The sequence below is a fragment of the Diadema antillarum genome, unplaced genomic scaffold (assembly GCF_040938485.1).
Source record: "Diadema antillarum isolate AM-2024a unplaced genomic scaffold, OU_Dant_1.0 scf00000146, whole genome shotgun sequence".
Taxonomy (NCBI): Eukaryota; Metazoa; Echinodermata; class Echinoidea; order Diadematoida; family Diadematidae; genus Diadema; species Diadema antillarum.
In genome coordinates, this window is record NW_027271035.1 from 301537 (window position 1) to 321034 (window position 19498).

General features: G+C 41.4%; 1 protein-coding gene across 1 annotated transcript in view; it reads right to left on the reverse strand.

Moving 5' to 3' along the window:
- Positions 1-11728, reverse strand: part of LOC139721660 (WD repeat-containing protein 19-like) — a 43058-nt gene extending 31330 nt beyond the window's left edge. The window contains exons 1-8 of the mRNA XM_071632988.1: positions 11646-11728; positions 9628-9785; positions 8679-8903; positions 8068-8200; positions 7231-7311; positions 6429-6541; positions 3962-4135; positions 1413-1656 (exon numbers count right to left, since the gene is read on the reverse strand). Coding sequence (XP_071489089.1) covers positions 1413-1656; positions 3962-4135; positions 6429-6541; positions 7231-7311; positions 8068-8200; positions 8679-8903; positions 9628-9785; positions 11646-11651 — 1134 coding nt within the window. The 5' untranslated portion in view covers positions 11652-11728. The remainder of the gene's footprint in view (positions 1-1412; positions 1657-3961; positions 4136-6428; positions 6542-7230; positions 7312-8067; positions 8201-8678; positions 8904-9627; positions 9786-11645) is intronic.
- Positions 11729-19498: the final 7770 nt, after the last annotated feature.

The window sequence follows — 19498 nt, forward strand, 5'->3', positions numbered from 1 at the left end:
CAAAGTGGTGGGTCTATGAAAATGAATTAAAGATTTTTTTTCTTTAAGAAGAGAGTGATGCAGAAATGAAAGAAGATGAGAAGAAACATGAGAAAGACACCATCAAGGGCCAGGACGAGGCAGCAGCTGACTCAAGAATGACGAAAAAAGAGGAAAAACGGCGAGATCTACTAATCTATCATGGCGAGCATTACAACGGAGACACAGGGAGCTTGAGAAGATAACGCCACGAAGATGGGCTACTTGCCTTCATTCGGCCAACACGTCTCTGACATAGTCAAGGTTGTATGGTCCACACGAGGACAGACATGTTAGTGGGTGACATGGTGAGTGATGAGACAGAGTGGGCAACATGGACGTGCTAAGGGGGAGGGTGAGGGTTTTCAACCGGCCTATGGCCAACTTCAATACCGGACTGTGTATACATCACACTGGACCAACAGTTTGCTCGGATGCAAAATTACTACATTCGACAATTTCTCTTTCATCTCAATAGATGCACAGTACACCACACAGATTGAGATGCAGATAATTGCATCCAGTACTGGAATTAATTTACATTTTTTAACATCTTGTTTAGTCTCTGGAAACAACATTATAGAATTCATTCATAGTATGTGCTTTAGGAGCTAAAAACAAAAAACAAAAACATTAAAAACCCTAAGGGTTAGCAAACGTCCATCCACAAAGATCTAATAAATCAGACTGGTACAAGGTATACTGTTTTTTACAATGTTTTAGACCTATGTAATGTTTAATGAACTATGTTATAGTAATCTGAAACAAAGCATGCAAACGTTTACTGAACTATGTTATAGTAATCTGAAACGAAGCATGCAAATTTCTCATAGAATTATGGTGTTTAAAAAATGATTCCTTTGCTCCTTGTCTTTATTCCATTTTGACTATAATGACACTTTGGTGATAATATGACTCACAATCACAGCAAAATGTGGTGCTCATGAAAATGTTGTTCAATTAAAAAGAATTGTGAGTGTGTCAAATAAACTGAACAAAAAAAGAATATTTTGCAACGGAAACATGGAATGAATAGTGCTGGTTAGTGCATCATACTATCCACTGCCTCGTTCTTCCAACTTCATTCATCTCCAACTACCACTATATCAATATCCTATTTTGAGAGAAAATGATGTTGAAAACACTTTATAAACCCCATCATACACAATAAAAAAAGGTATCATTTGTGCCTTTCTGAGTGGATGTTTGGTGCCTTAATGTCAGATATAAAAATTTATAACGTTGTGATATGATCGCATGTTGTTCATCGAGACAACTAATGAGAATAAGAAGTCACTTACAGGGAAAAAAAAGATTATGGGAGGGGGTGGGGAAGAAAACATACGTGTTACAGGGGAAGGAGGGTGGGGCAATTGGCAGCACCCCATTCTCACCTGCTCAATGGGATTCACCACAGTAACCTCTAGCAGAGAGGTCAGGTAGGCCAGTCGAGTGCCATGGGCGTCCCCTAGGATGGGCAGCTTGGTCAAGTAGACATGGACGCTGCCCTTCTGCGTGCCAACGGCCAGCAGCTGGCCGTCCTGCGTCCAGTCCAAGTTTGTCAGACCCTTGGTCTCGTCTTCCAGGTTGATGATGGCATAGACTTCCTTCAGGTCAGACAGATCATGGATTTTGATGCTGCCGTAGGGGAAGATTGGACATTGTAAAAATGTTTCACATACCTTGTGATAGACTTGATAAAGTGTCACATTACACATTGATGAAAATCAATGACACACTTTCCTCATGGACCATACCCATTTGAAATACTCACAATGCTACAAGCCAGAACACGTTCTAAAAAGCGTCTATTTTCTTCTTCTTCTTCTTCTGATTAAGTCTGCCTCCTTCAATAGACTGAAGATTCTTGCAGACTGGTGCTATTTACATTATAATACAATTTATTTACAGATATTTACAAGCACATAGAAAATTTGACGAAAATACTAGCCACTGTGATCAACCGTTAGACGGTTTCAAAATGATCCCACAGATGGCGCTGAAACGATTTCTGACGACAGGGAATTCCAGTTCCTTACAGTTCTTGGGAAGAACGAATGGCGATGCGATTCAGTTCTCGAATATGGTACCTGATAGGAGTGTGGTTGCGAGGCTCTCGTTAACTGAGTAGCCTGTTTGATGATATAGTCCTGTGCTGAAAGAGGAGTGAGATTATTGTGAATTTTGTACATCATAATTAGCCTGTCATTTTCTCTGCGCTGTTCCAGAGTGGTCCAATTAAGTTCTTGTAGCATTTTGGTGACACTCGAGGTGTTATGGTAGCGATTTAAAGTGAATCGCGCAGCTCTTCTCTGGACCATTTCCACTTGGTGGATTAGGTTCTTGGTAGATGGGTCCCAAACTGTGGAAGCATACTCAACAATTGGTCGAACCAATGTTTTGTAAGCTGTGGCTTTAACATCAGAAGATTTTATGCGAAGATTGCGTTTTAGAAATGCAAGCACGTTATTGGCTTTATTGACAGTATTGTTGATGTGTTGGGTCCACTTCAAATCAGAAGTGATGGTTACACCCAAGTACTTCACGGATTCAACAGATTCAAGAGGGGCGTTATTTAGATGATACACGTGTTGCACCTTACTTCTTTTCCTGGATATCGTCAAAACCTTACATTTATCTGTGTTTATCTGTTATTTTAGTAAAACCTCTCACATATTTGCAAACAATTCTATGAAAATCCTCTGACACATGGCACCTTTGTAAGGAAATATTTCAAGAGTATTTGACCTAACTTCTAAAACAGAGTCAGCTTTGAAATCAACTTGAAAGACCATTGAAAGAAAGTTCACAAGTATGGCCAAAACCATAATACAGAGCAAGGGTTGCAGTCAGTATCAGCACCATGACCCATCGTGTTACCCTAACAAAGTCACACACACCATAGTTTAATACAAAACTGAAAAATTTGGTGATTTGGCAGAAAAATATGAAATCTCATACTTCATCATACATCAAAAGTTTGAAATCTTAACCCTAACTAGGCCGGGGGCCCCCCCCCCCCTCGATGTTTCACGCAATGTATCGCTATCGCGAGAAGCTATCGCCGCGACGTTTCATGACTTTTTTCTTTCGAGTCTCCCGCATCTTTTGACACCAAATTTGCGATGCCCAAGTGCGCGGTTCCAAAGTTGCGCATAAATATGCACGTGCATGTCAGACCAAAAATTGCTCAAAAACGTGAATTTGTGTACAATTTCAATGCAAACTGTGTTTACAGGCAAATTTCATAAAAGCATGATTATTTTGGGGGTTTATAGATCAAAATCAATTAATAACACATTTTCTTGTTCAGAACAATGTCACGGACAAATTTCATCGAAAAAACAATGAAAAACATAAAGTCAAAAAAACAAAGAAATATGTAAGAAATTCAAAAAACAATGAAATACTTAGGAAATTTTTTCTGATTGTGCAATTTTTTTCTCTTACATTTGCTAAGGACACTAAAAAGAATATTTACACCAAAAATGTGCCTGTTTTGAGCTTTATGTAGTGATTTATACCAAATTGTCTGATTTCATGCATCATTATGCATTATAAATTAGCATAATTTAGTGTAAATGATAATTTTTGAAAAAATTATTTTTGAAAAAAAAAATGTCTGAAATTCTCTTCATGAGGCATGTTACTGTGGTGTTTTGAATTGGCCTATTGCACCTAAATGCTTGAATCTCCAACATCCTTGACTGCATCTATCCTTTGCGGCCAATTTTCAATACAGTGTGCTTACGAGCTTGCTAACTTTCTGAGCAGGTGTGTGATAACTTTTCTGTAATGAAAATGGAACATATTATGAATCACTGGAATGCTTAAAAGTCTAAAGAATCAGACAATGCCACAAATCATATTATCAGTGTATAGGGACTTTAACAGGGATTTTGTGGCTGCAGGTGGCGTGTATGTTGCTGGCTTTCATTCTGACCTGTTGTCGCCACACGAGGCTGCTTTGTTGAGAGAGTGTGAGATGGCGATGGCTGCCAGCGAGTCCTTGTGGTTCCTGGCCTGGAACAGCTCCTGGCCGATCTCCTTCATGTGGGTCGAGATGACGATGAAGAAGCCGTTGGAAAAACCCAGCATGATGTAGCCGTCTCCATACCTTCATAGAAACATCAATGAAGTAAAATGGTACACCTGAAGAGTGTCTCAGCCTAGATAATGAGCATGCAAATAACTTATTGTACCTTACTTATTCCCTACGGTTAACCCAAGAAGCATTGCTAGATGTCGAGTTCTATTGCAGAGTTGTTACAAACCATATCATAAACGCAGGCTTTCAACAGGTGATAGATGAAGACAAATATATAAAATTCCACAAAGTTTCAAATGGAACATAATTATTTTATCTTTACTCTAAACTTACATTCAGAAAGAGAAAATAAAACCATTAAGTAGCTTTGCCTTTGTAAATTTAGAAGCAGTTATTTAGCCGACAAGCAAATCATTTATGGAGTATCACAAGACACCCACTTAATAATGATGTAAGCCATCACTGTAAGTTTTCATGACTGCAGTGACTATAGCACAAGCCCAGGAATGACCAAACAGCAGGTATTAGTCAAATTTTACCATCGCAAATGTAATTATTGCAACTGGCAACAATTGCAAACATCTTTACAAAATGGGCAAATAAAGTTTAGGTCTATCTAGATTCAAAAAGTTGCATGACCTTTTCAAACTTGGAATCAATATTTGTTTTTGACTCCTGTTGTTGCCTTGCAAATGAAAAACATAAGAAGCCAACAATATATTTTGTTGACAAAAGACAAAATGTTATTGTCATTCACTTTTTATTATTCTGTCATTCCACTAGCTGTTGAGTTGATTAGCAGGTGCTAGTATCAATTTAAAATGCACCTGTTGTTGAAATGTTAGTTACACATGTCTGTTACAAGCTACAGAAAAGTGTGCTGACCCTGTCACAAGCTACAGAAAAAAAAAAGTATCTCATTGTGTAACATAATTTCCAGTAAACTCCCTAGATTCAGAAAAGTTGCCTGGCATATAAGATTGTGGAATCAATAAATCCTCTTGCAAACTCTCAAGATCAGGGCCTCATTGCAGAAAACTATGGTAACTTTACATTCAGTGGTATCCATCAGTGAATTCTTGGATATGTTTGACCATGGAACATACATCTATGACAGTTACCATTAATTATTAAGTTACTATAGTTTTATGCAACTAGGTCAAGGGGTTGGAAAGGGCATATTTTTCTCTTTATTACAATTGCCTGCTTAAAGAACAAAAATAAAATCAATATTGTGTTACTTGACAAAGGCTAGGTGAAACCAACACTCACTTCTTATTTGTTTGGCATTCCACAGGCTCATGTATTGATTGACAGGTGTTAGTATGAATTTACTTTGATACACCTGTTGTTGTAATGCTAGGGATATTGTGAGGCTAGCAAAATGCTAAAGAAAGTGTGCACACTGTAGCCACATTCACACATACAAAATAGCAGGTTAGCGAGTGCGCTCCAAATCTTGAATTTTTGGGGTTTTTTTGCAAACGTTCATATGTACAGAAATAATTTGCTAATTGCAGATGGATAAATCTATTGTTTTTGTGCCTCATCGCGGTGTGCAGTGCACACTATTGTGATGTGTGCTTGTAATGATGGGATATAAATACTCGAGCTTATTTGGTCAACTGTTTACACTGTCACTGCCAGGCAAATTAGCACGCTAATTCAGAAATAAGAGCAGCATTTCGTAGGTTTAGCATCGCGCCGCTCATTGGGCTAATTTGTGAGTTTTTTTGAGTCAACACATGAAAAAATCTTGAGTTTGCTAATGGGTTACAAATCTTGAGCTTTGTAAGCTGCTAATTTGTGTACCTGTGAATCCCTCTCATGTTTAAAGCTACATAGTTGGCTTTTCAGTGTAAGGTCATCAGACTTTCAATGTCTGACTACGAACCCCAGAAATTGTAAAAGTTGCATGACCTTTGCCACTATGGAATCAATATTTTCATTTGTTTGTAAGCTGTCAAGAGTAGCAGTTTGACCTGGTAAAAGGAAAAAAAAAACAGTATTGTGTCACATGACAATAAGCTGGATGAAACTTACATTAACTTATTTGTTTACTTGGCATTCCGTTAGCCTGTTTATTGATTGACAGGTGTTTGTTTACTCTACTGCACCTGTTGTTAACATGCTGAACACTTCACAGGACAATAAGCAGGTCCACAGACTTGATTAAAAACCTTAGGAGGAAAAATCTAGGCCATTTTTTTCATGGTACCTTCAAGGCACTTCATATCCCAACCCTAACTCTAATTCCATACTGTTCACTCATGGTGGGTGTTTACAGTATATACTATCCCAACAGGCCAAATAGGTGAGTGGTATATCTTTCCAGACATACGTAATACTCTACAACACTCACCACCTGTAGGCTACCACTTGTCCGTAGCGCTGTTGGAAGGCCAACTCTATTGGGTTGTCTCTGTCATCCAGGTTGTACAGGAAGAGTGTCTTCTTCCCAACAAGGATACTTATCTGCAAAAAAAAAAAAAAATGTCAATCAAACACATATTGTGGTGCACTTTCCACCATCACATACACGTAGGAGCTTTTAATACACAAGCACTGATTTTGTGGGACAATGTTACAGCACCATTAACAGACACATTATCTTTACTGCTGTAAATGCAAAATTTTGATAAATGGGACCCATTTTTTCATAGCATCTTCATACGATATTGAAAATTTGCAACTTTTTAAAGGTAAAAATGTTATAAATGTGCAACAGAAGGCAGCCAGAGGCATAAGAAATAAAAACAACAACAATCACTGTAAACGCGGAAATTTTCACACATTTTGAGCGGCATGAAACTAGCACAAAAAAACAAAAGCACCCAAATGTTTTGCCTTTTACATATAATACCATTTTATATCTTGATTCCCAGGAATAAAAAACACAAAATTCATCCTTGGCGGTCATACACGAAAAATCGCTTACGCAAATATTTCTACTTTACCAATCATGAAAAACTATACGTACAAGGGAATATAGAACAGTTGTTCACTGAAGCATACTAGGTGGCTGTTGCTGTAAGCTGGCCACTATACCCACAGTCTTCAGCACATGATTTCTCTTAGCATAAAAGTTTGTAGCAGTTGCATTAAACAGGTGACCTTATAAAAGGGAAATAAAACATAAGGATGCAATAAAAAAAGTGACTTGCCGTTGATTCTCCTGATGAAGTCCTTTCGTCTACCTTCATTTCTGAAAATTGTATGTCAGATGGGTCCATTCTCACTCCAGTCTGAAGAAAAGGGCATAACCATATCAAATAGTCATTAGTGAGGGAAATAACAGGCAAGTGTACACAAAAATAATGGTATATAAAGGTAAACTGACATCATAAAGTTAAACGATGCCAATTTGTGTATGGCTATGTATGGAAATGTTATATTTCAGCTAGAATAGTAATGCACAGAAGTATGAAAAAATCTATTTAATGTCTAGGAAGCAAGAGAACAGAACAAACAATATACTTTTTGAACTGCGTTGAACTCTCAGAAATTTCAGCCTTATATCTAAAATATTAAAGATTCTGTAGGATGGGGAAAGGAGGGAGGTCCGATTGAACTGATCTTCCTTTGCTGCCCACAAGGGTACATTCGAAAAATGCGAATAGCAGAAGCCTGCTAGAATAGAGTGCCTCTTCAGCAAATGTGCATCAAAGGGCACTATGTAGTATCATCAGTAAAAGTCAACTCCAGTCAAAATTCTTTGGCTGCGTGTATTATTACCCAGAGATCAGTCATAATGCTGTATACAATCCGTTACAGGGATTCTGAAATATATTCATTTTTGGCCAGTCTTCGCATTGTACGATCGCCATGCTACCGCGTCCTTATGAGACGGGTTGAATATAAATCATTAAGATGAATTGCACACAGGTAGGTTTCTATAGACTGACCATACAACACCTGAAAATATTTGAAAACAACATTCATGCATAAACAAACAAACAAAAAAACAACAGCCTATAGTCAAGGATGTATGAAATACTTACAGTAGCTATTGTGTCTCCCTCTGGGTTGCTGACAGTAATGGTTCTGTCTTCACTACCGAGGGCCAGGAGGTTCTGAGCACTCCAAGCTCCACATGTAATCTTCTTGGTGTGCTTACCAAGGATTGGCACTTTCCTGATACCATCATAAATGACAATAAAGTCTCATCAGTACATGGTCTCTCTTGTTTCTAATAATCATAACACAAAAATTTCGATATAGCCATCTTCACTGATTAAGATTTTAGAGCTAAACTTAATTTTTTTTTTATGACTGTGATTTAGTTGTTTATGAAGTACATGTATTAGAGAAAGCTAATGAGTTTTAAATCATGCTAGAATTGAAACTGTACAAAACAAATTACGCATAATACATTGATTCATTCAGGCAAATACTCTCCAAATAGCCAATGAGCAAATGCTATGATAGCAGTGGATACAGTCCAGTGGTGAGATACCCGTTTCTTCTTCAGGCAGCAACTGAAATAATACATCAATTGTAGGACCTTTCATTTCTGAGGCCATCTTGATTCTATCAGCCACCCCTTAGAATGACAGAGACAACAAGGAAAAGTTTTGGTGGCATGACAAAGGAAGAAAGAAGTGTTTTTTACCGTGATGTTTGGTGGTTGTAGATGAGGAGGTTCCCCTTCACTGTGCCTATGGCCAGCTGGGGGCCAATTTTGGACCACAAGAGGTAGGTCAGCGAGTCCTTGAAACCACTGTCTACCTGTGACGTCCGGTGGCTATTGGCATCCCAGAGGAAGACCACGCTGCTCTTGTCACAGATGAGTGCCAGAGTGTCACCATCCTTGTCCCAGCCAAGGCCAGTACACGCTCTGGGATCAATGAAGATTAATCAAGATATATCACATCATTCTGCCATCTTTCACCATGTCACTGACAATATAAATACAATCACTCTTTGTTCTTGTAAAGTCTCTATCCACAATGCTTACATGTAATATACAGATGCTTCATAATACCTTTAAACTTTGATATCTACACATATACGGTGTTCATGATACTGTATTTCATGAGCAATTTCAACAGGTCAGATTCATTTCACTCTCAGAAAAAGAAGAATAATATTTGTGATGAGACATCACAAAAGCCATACAATGTTGGGAAAATAGATTTTTTTTTCTTCTTTTTTTCTGGCAGATATGAATTTGCCCGCTGCTAGATTTGAACAGATAGAAAACTGGCCTACTTCCTTGCAAGGAAAATATTTAGAAAAAAAAGTGTAAAGGTTAAATTGCCAAAATCTGCTTTAAGCACATTTTTCTTCCTTTTATGATCTCTGACTTTATTATGGTAACATGATGACGCACCACATTCATAGATCAATAAATAATTGCAATTCAAGTACAACTGCAAAGTGATCACTCTTTGGTAGATTATAAAAGACAGAAACAAAAACAAAAACAGAAAGAGGTTGGACAAAGATCATCATCTAGGCATAGTATCTGTTACATGCTATCATGTTGGACATATCAATCTCTCTACAGGTAGCTATCTACTACAATGCCATTATCCAGGATCATCACAGCGGGGACATACCCTGGCAAGTTGATCTCATCGCGTAGCTCTCCATGGCGGTCGTAGATGTGAACATTATGGTCGGAGCCAGTAGTGGCAAGGTAATTGCCGAGAGTTGTTTGCCAGCTGAACGTAACGGGTCCTGGTCCATGGGTTTTCTCCGACAAATGAAATACCCTCTGCAAGCAAAGAAAAAAAAAGAGAAAAAGAAAAGATCAGTATTCACACTGCATTAGCATCAAGTTAGTGATGGGCTGCTCCCTAAAATCATGTCTAATTTTTGACAAATGTGACAAAAGAAATATCCTTTGCAAAAAAAAAAAAAAAAAAAAAAAAAAATGTACATATATCCATTGAGTGATAGGCTGTTCCGAAAGAGTTCTTTTTGTGCCCCCATAGGTCATAGACATCCCTAACCCCAACCTTACAGGGACTGTACAGTACTGGTTGAGGTGGGGATTCATGTTTTGAACATTCCCAAGTGATATAATGAGAAACCTCTTATGAATGTGAAAGAGCATATAATTTTCAGAAGGATTCAACATTTATTTGATAAAAATTGGTTTTCAAATGGCTGAGACATCCCAAAAAGTGATAATAATAAAAGGCGACAGGCCACGCCTTTTATTAGGATTTCTTTGTTTCACCTTGTTTTGGGATATCTCAGCCATTCCAAAACTGATTGCCATCAAATAAACTTTTGATACCGGTACCCCTTAGAATTGCATGCTCTTTGACATCTCATAAAGTGGATTTTGAATATTTCGCAAAATGTTAATAATATGCTTAATCCTCACCTCGACCAGAACTGTACACACCCTTTAACCTTACAACTCTGGAGTCCAGCATATAGATCCCATTTTTTTTTTCTTTCAACCCACTTTACAACCTAATAAATGGGCAATACACATGGTTGGAAATATCATTTCTAGTCATGTACGTTAATGTCTACTGTACTAAAAGTAGAGTTGCTAGTTGGTGCCTACAATAGAGTTGACTTTAAGCAAGAGTATTTAAAGTTATATAAAACAGCCAAACTTGCTTTAATAATAAAGCTACAGACAACAGACACACACATACACACACACATGCACCTTGTCTGTGTGGGGCAGTTTGCAACTCATGCGGTGGCAGATACGACTACGAGATTGCTGGACATGCTGCATGTGGTTAGCTTCCTACTAAAATACTACAATGAATTAGAACACGTCTACTGTAGGTCTACATAATGATTTTAGTTAAACTGTACGTGTCAAACAGCATTCCATACGTATGAGTAATTACTAATGACAGCACAAGCTCGCCAGTTGCTCAGTGTCTGGTGGTTCATGACAAGGATAAATTTCCAGTTATTGATATTACGGCATCAGAAATTACCATTTTGATTTTTGGCATAAAAGAAATACAAGGATTGAGATAAAATTTTCTAACACAATCTGATTGTTACCCATTTGAATTAGGGAGGAAATAGACTAATAATAATACAATAAAAGTCCCTCTATCTAACAGAGTTTCGACCAATCGTGTCTAGCTGTCCATTATGACCTAGATAATAGATTCATTTCTAGTCTATCTAGGAATCATTATTTAGGATATCGAGATAAGATCTAAAACTAAAAGTTAAAACACAATTTAGTATGTCAATTAGGAAACTATTTAAACTGATGGGTATAATTGACTCTAAAGTTGCTTGGGGAAGGCAAAGAATGATGCACTGCCAGCTGCAGCTAGCTAGCAGCTGCCTCTGCAACTCATGAGCCTTTTAATACTGTACAGTGTGTGCAGGCCTATACAGCACAGTGCAGTAAACCAGTTCCCTATAGTACAGCTCGCGCCGCTTCGATTCATCGTTCTACGGTGCTCTCACGGGAAACTTAGGGGAACCGATGGGTTGTTTACCGTTGCTATCCGCCGACAGCGGCACTTGCAAAGGTAACGTTTAGGTGAATGACTCGCATAATAAAAACTGTGCTAATTTGACAATACTTGATCACATGAACAAAGCACAAACAGACATAGCCCAATAATTATATACATACCTTCATCCTGACGGATAAACGTTCTACGACTTTGACTAGAATGTAGTATTTTTAGCAGATATTTCCATCATCGCGAAACTGAACGGATCAAGAGCGAAATATTTGCATCCCAGCATGCAACTATAAATGTTTACGCCCTCTTTTGCTCGCTCTGAGTAAGGGAGTAAATATTTCCTTTCTATCTCCGTTACCGCTACGCTCTCACTCCGAAAGAAAGTTCATTTATTTTCTATATCTCGCTCATACACGCATACGGATGACACACGCACAGACATAATGAAATCATGACACGTGAAAACGTTGAATTTTGTGAACACCCTGCAATTGGGTTGAGCATACCACGCGCTCTCGATTTATTCATCAGAGAGAACATTAGAGACCAAAAGGGGTCTCAGGCAATCCGTGTGTCGGGGAAATATAAAAGAACACATATCATAGACGATGATAGCGGGTTTTCGCATCTGAGCTTCAATGTTTGGAAATTATTGAAGATCCAATATGAAATGATCGTGATTATCACTAATGCGTGTATCACAGCAAAAAGTCCATGGGCATAGTAAACACCATAAATACCTGAGCGAAATATTTTTAGATATGGGTTCCACCAAATGTAAATGCCCTAACAAAAAAGTCCTGTGGTACTCCCTGTGGTACTTGTCGGTACCACACAATGTACCACACACTTGTAATGTTACCACAGGAACTGTGTGGTACTGTACCACAGGCTTGTAGGGTACTCCCTGTAGTACTTGTCAGTACCACACAATGTACCACATAAATAAATGTTACCACAGGAACTGTGTGGTACTGTTTTACAGGCTCATGTGGTACTCCCTGTGGTACTGGTTGGTACCACACAATATACCACACAAATATATGTTAACACAGGAACTGTGTGGTACTGTGTCACAGGCTCGTGTGGTACTCGGGGATGTACCACAGGGCAGTACCACAGGACATTACCACAGGAAAGTTCCACGACAGTACCACAAGACAGTATATACACACAAATTGTCCTGTGGTATTTTGGGATGTATACCACACAACAGTACCACAGGACAGTACCACATGAATTGTCCTGTGGTATTTTGGGACGTACCACAGGAGAGTACAACAGGAAAGTACCACAGGATAGTACCACAGGACAGTACCACACGACTTGTTCTGTGGTATTTTAGGACGTACCACAGGACAGTACCACAGGGCAGTTCCACAGGACAGTACCACAGGAAAGTACCACAGGATAGTACCACAGGACAGTACCACAGGAATTGTCCTGTGGTATTTTGGGACGTACCACAGGACAGTACCACAGGATAGTACCACAGGACAGTACCTCACGACTTGTCCTGTGGTATTTTGGGACGTACCACAGGACAGTACCACAGGGCAGTACCACAGGACAGTACCACAGGACAGTACCACAGGAAAGTACCACAGGATAGTACCACAGGACAGTACCACACGACTTGTCCTGTGGTATTTTGGGACGTACCACAGGGCAGTACCACAGGACAGTACCACAGGAAAGTACCACAGGATAGTACCACAGGACAGTACCACACGACTCGTCCTGTGGTATTTTGGGACGTACCACAGGACAGTACCACAGGGCAGTACCACAGGACAGTACCACACGACTTGTCCTGTGGTATTTTGGGACATACCACAGGACAGTACCACAGGAATTGTCCTGTGGTATTTTGGGACATACCACAGGACAGTACCACAGGACAGTACCACATTATATTACCACAGGACAGTACCACACGACTTGTCCTGTGGTATTTTGGGACGTACCACAGGACAGTACCACAGGGCAGTACCACAGGACAATATCACAGGGCAGTACCACAGGGCAGTACCACAGGAAAGTACCACAGGATAGTACCACAGGACAGTACCACACGACTTGTCCTGTGGTATTTTGGGACGTACCACAGGGCAGTACCACAGGGCAGTACCACAGGATAGTACCACAGTACAGTACCACACGACTTGTCCTGTGGTATTTTGGGACGTACCACAGGACAGTACCACAGGATAGTACCACAGGACAGTACCACACGACTTGTCCTGTGGTATTTTGGGACGTACCACAGGACAGTACCACAGGGCAGTACCACAGGACAATACCACAGGAAAGTACCACAGGATAGTACCACATGACTTGTCCTGTGGTATTTTGGGACATACCACGGGACAGTACCACACGAATTGTCGTGTGGAATTTTGGGACGTACCACAGGACAGTACAACAGGAATTCCTGTGGTAATTTTTGATGTATACCACAGGAGAGTACCACAGGAACTGTCCAAAATCCCACAGGAAAATCATGGCCTGCAAATCTTAAGGTAAGAAAAGTGTCGTAACTGTAAGGCACAGATGAGAAAAAATGAGAAGTACGGATGTTAAGCGTAAGACGTACTAGAGAGGTTGGAACGGGGATACAACTGATAGGGAAATGAAGTACGAGCCCTAATGAGCAAGGCGTATAGTATCAAAACTAATGCGTGAGCAAAAGTTACGGAGGCCACGAAAAACCCCCCGTGGAGGAAACGTGGTTGCGACCAAGGATACTAAACGAGGGCGCACTCCCTGGCTCCTTGCTCAGACATGAAGGATAAAATGACCGTATGGAGAAAATTAAAAGCGTAAAACAATGAGCAAGCGGGATAAATGAAGCCTTTTAACGCCTGCTAACAAAACTGAGGCGTGAAGTTGGTACAAGATTTGCCTGTTTGGAAAAAAGGCGTCGAGAAAAAACTGGGGTACAAAACGTCGAACTATACGAGATGACATACAAAATGTAACGAAATTCCAAAAAATACTGAAATGTAGGAACTGCTAGATGCGGCCGTTTACGAACATTCAATGATTGAGAATAAACATCGTAATGGGATATATGAGACATATGGAGTGACAGTACATAACTATATGGGTTATCTGACCAAGAAAATCTAGATACTGGGACGTTCACGAAAAAGAAACTGTGCAAAAGGAAGATGTAATCTTTGCTGTATAGATGGGCTAAAACAAAGCGGTTAAATGCCGAGAGAGGTAGAAGCTAATAGCTTGGACTCTAAATCAATTTGCACGTATTTATTGCGAGCCTTATCGGAGCTCCATCTACCCTGCCTAGAAATCAAAAAAGTAGGAACGTGAGCATTGAATGCGGCTGTAGCGCCGCCGGACCTCATACTGTGAAGCCCGTACCTTGAGATGTCGTGCACGAAAGGCTTAATGGCATCCAATATGATCTCGCGAGTGCGAGAGTAACTTAAAGGATGAGAGGTGGGAATCAGGCCGCGCTTGGAGACCTGCAACCTACGAAGAGCTGGGAGGGGACAATCTAGAGGATCACCGAGAGCGGCAAAATAGCGCTCCGCTACGCGAACTGGACAGGTGTCCTTGCCTGTCCTGGCGATGACTATGTCGCTACCTTGTCTGAATTGATCCGATTTCGAACTTGGTAGGTGGATACTAAGACATTCCTGCGAGAAGGTGCAGCTTTTTCGAGATACCTTTTTGAGATCGTCAAAACGCAGGAATCCGGCGTAGGAGATAAAGGAAATGAACAGGATCCGGAGATCCGCCAAAGACGCGTTGGCTTGGCCGTGCGCTTTCCAGATTTCTCGCAAAATATGGGGAGATAACGGTAACTTGCGTGAGGTTGGAGAAGAATGTAGGCGCTTGAAACCCTGAAGGGCAGTCTTGACCATGGGATCGTCGGTGGGCGACGGAAAACCTGCTAAACTGTGAATCCACTTGATGGCGGCTATTGTTGGGTCTGCGACGGACTTGGGACCGGTAGCTGCCAGGTGCGCCAGGTAGAGGGAAAGGTGAAAGGGGGCGACCGGGAAAGCTGGAATGCTTGGATGCGAGGTTGTCCAAGCCTCCCATTTTCTCCAATACGTGAGATAGAGCCTTGTGGTGGAATCGGCTTTGGAAGATGCGAGGAGTGCTGGAAGATCTACGGCTGCCAGACGTTGCAGGGCTGGATCGTGTAAGGAAGCGGTGTACTTAGCCCATTCGCCTGTGAAATCAAGAAGGAAAAAAGAACGACAGACCAGCAACCTTGCTTGGGAACAATCTTGCGGAATATAAAAATAGCATAAATGTGATGATCAACATGATCAAAACAAACTTGTAGAAATATCAGTATACTAAAGTATATGGAAGACAAACATTAACTGCAAGGGAGGGGTATGCTGGGTGGGAGTGATGGTGGAATGCTCGACCGAGAATGAAGACTGAAAGGCTAACTAGGAGAATATATAAGCAGGCGAGGAGGAGAATGCGAACAATATTACGCAACAAAAAAAAAAAATGCGCAACAGAAGGAAGAGGTATGCGCTCGCTAGCGAAAATAAATTCCACTTTCTATCTCCGTTACCGCTACGCTCTCACTCCGAAAGAAAGTTCATTTATTTTCTATATCTCGCTCATACACGCATACGGATGACACACGCACAGACATAATGAAATCATGACACGTGAAAACGTTGAATTTTGTGAACACCCTGCAATTGGGTTGAGCATACCACGCGCTCTCGAGAAACGCCAAAGAAAGTACGGAAGGAGAAGACATGCAAATTCCGAAGGACGTAACTTCAAGATAGTAAAACTCTGAGAACTGTGGCACCAGAAAAGGGTGTGCTTTATGAACAGTTGATGCTCTCAAATCGGCATCGGCCAATATTAATCTGGCTCTCAACATTTCGCTAAGTGCGAAAATGGACCAAAATATTCCATAAAACAGAACAAAAAGTTCTCCCGTTCGGCGCTCAAATCGGCCGTGTAAATAAGGAAGCGTAATGTGTTCCGTTAAACGATCAAAATGATCGTTGCTATTCGGCTCTCAAAAGGAAGCAATAAAATCGAAATCAAAGGATCGGAAATTATTCGAGTCTGTCAACGCTTCTGAAATTTTAGGTGCATGCTGCGCAGTAACCTAATTCGGAGGAACAAAAACCGCGCCTGGTTCTTCTAGGCGGAATCCTAAAGTTGAACCTCAGTGCCAAGGAGAGGAAAGAAGGCTTTTCGCAAAATACGGTAGAGTCCCCCAAGGAAGGAGGAGTGAATGATACACTCAATAGCCTCCAATCGTGCACGTGCACACCAAAATGTAAACCGTCCGGGCAAATGAAAGGCCAAAAAGAAGACGATGGCCATTTAGGAACTAGCAAGGTGCCGATGGCTTTGAACGAAGCCATGCGCTTGATGACTTGAGGTATTAAAGAAACGGGGGGACAAAAATAATTGTTATCTGCGCTCCAATCTTGGCAAAAGGCGTCTATGCCGGCGGATCCCTTACACCAAAATCTGGAATTAAACTCGGGAATCTTGGTGTTCTGAGGCGAAGCGAATCTGTCAACCGAATGAGGGCCCCAAATAGAATCGATAAACAGAAAAGACCGTTGATCGATAGACCAATCGTCGAAATCGCGATATCTGCTTATCCTGTCGGCAAGTTTATTTTCGATTCTAGGCAACCATTCGGGAGTTAAAACAATATCGTGTGCTCTACATAGATTGAATATGCTAAGGGCTAAAGAATGCAAATCTGGCTTCACGCTGCCCTTCCTAATAATTCGAGGAACGTTTGAATTATCTGTGAACCATTTAATCTTCTGAGTGGAAAAAATAGTCAAGCCTTGCGACAAAATATTATGAACGGTGGCCAACTCGCGCCATGTAGAACTGTTTTTTGCGTCTGATTCGCTCCAAACGCCGTGAAAGGCCGTATTGGGGGGGGGGGGGGGGGGCCGCGATGAACCCCCCGAAACCAATGTCGCTCGCGTCCGAATACACTTGGATAGTAGGAGCTAAACGAAACCTGAATGGGTTGCCGTTGAACGATGAAATATTAGCGAACCAAAAATGCAGCTCGTCTGAAGCTGGCTCAGGAAGAAAGATTGAATCAGTCCAAAAAGAACGCGATTCGATGGCCCGATACAATGCACGGGTCATGAGGCTAGAAGCGGGGCCCAGGGCAAGGGACATGGAAATTAAATGACCGGCACAAGATGCCAATGTTTTGACTGGCACTTTGTGTTTTGATCGACTCAAAATGAGAATTTGATCTATCAAGGATAAGAGTTTGTCGATTTTAGCTTTCGGCACGTAAAACTGTTCCGTTTTAGAATCAATGATGAAACCAAGATAGCAAATGCTTTGAGAAGGTTGCCAAATGCATTTTTTCTCGCTGAAAACAAAGCCGCTGCGAACAACTGTATCGCGGACTATGGCCACGTTGAGACTGGCCACGCCGAGCGAGGGAGAAATAATAAGCCCATCATCAATGTATATGAAGGACGAAATACCTTGCGAGCGCCATTGATAGACTAGAGGTCTGGTCAATTTAGTAAAAATATAGGATGCGGAAGAAAGGCCGAATGGGAGTACAGTGAATTTATAATATCTCAACGTGGAATCTGCGTGTTTCCATGAAAAACCCAAGTATTGCTGGTGTTGAGGGAATATGTCTAAGTGATGATAACCGGATTCAAAATCAAATGAAAAATAAAACTGATCTTTATCTAAAGCTTGAGTGATATGGGGTAAATCTTCGTATTTGAATTTGATTTTCTTGACAAATTTGTTTGGATGTCGCAAATCTAAAACCAGGCGTAACTTCTTGCCTTCGGAAACAGTTAAAGGATTACAACACGTTGGGCGGGTGTCAACTTCGACAATGCACTTCTTTCTTAACAAATCAGAGATTGCCGACTCAACAAAGTCGGGGTGCTTTAAACTAGAACGATTGTTCTTGGCACAAAAAGGGGGAGGAATCGTCTCAAAAGGAATTTTATACCCGTCCTTTACCAAATCAAGAATGAATTTGCTGGCTTTAAGTTCTTGCTCCCAAAATGAAAAACATTGTTTCAATCTACCTTTCACTCCTGGGGGAAGTGGTGTCTGGAGATCTGGCTCAGCATGCTCCCAGTGTCTAGCTGGAGGTTCCTGGTGGACCGACGAGGGATCCGGCTCCGGGGAGCTGGCGGAAGGCCTGTCTGCTGGCTCTGAGGGAGGGGCAGTTGGTGCGAACGTGGCCTGTGATACCGCATTGGAAACAAATGCGGTTCTCTGCTCGGAATGCGGGGGTGAAGGGCCTTGGTGTGTAGCGACGAAAGGAAGCGTAGCCGCAAGGAGCAGAAGAGTACGGAAGAGCCCGATAACGTGGATATGGGCGTGGCCGGGCCTGTGCCCTGGCTGCTTTCTTGGTGGACTCTGATTTCTTGGTGGCGGCTGCCTTCTCTGCCTTCCGTAAACGCTTCTCGTCCCCCGAGTCGTCTGCGAGCTCGTCTGCGACATACTCCTTAACTGTCAACCAGCCGAGGGGGGAACGGTCGGCTATTTTGATGAGCTTCTGGCGCTGATGTAGCTCTGTGAGCGCCTGCTTGAGGTGCTGGACGGCGGAGCTTGGGTCGACCTCTTCGAGAGAAGAAAGAGCGGATTCAATGAGATTAGCAACTTTGGCAGTGTGCTCAAATTGCTGCTTGTTGCCTTCGCTCTTAAAGACGGGAAGGTCCGATGACTGGTGTTTGCAGGCGAGGTCGACTCTCTTCTGTATGGCGTTGATGGCTTGTAGAATGTCGAGGTTCGACGGGGCGGTGTCGCCGTCCATGGTACGTAAGCTGACTCGAAACGATGAGGAGAGCGCAGACTGGTGAGTGATGGTGGAATGCTCGACCGAGAATGAAGACTGAAAGGCTAACTAGGAGAATATATAAGCAGGCGAGGAGGAGAATGCGAACAATATTACGCAACAAAAAAAAAAAAATGCGCAACAGAAGGAAGAGGTATGCGCTCGCTAGCGAAAATAAATTCCACTTATGTTCGGTAAATG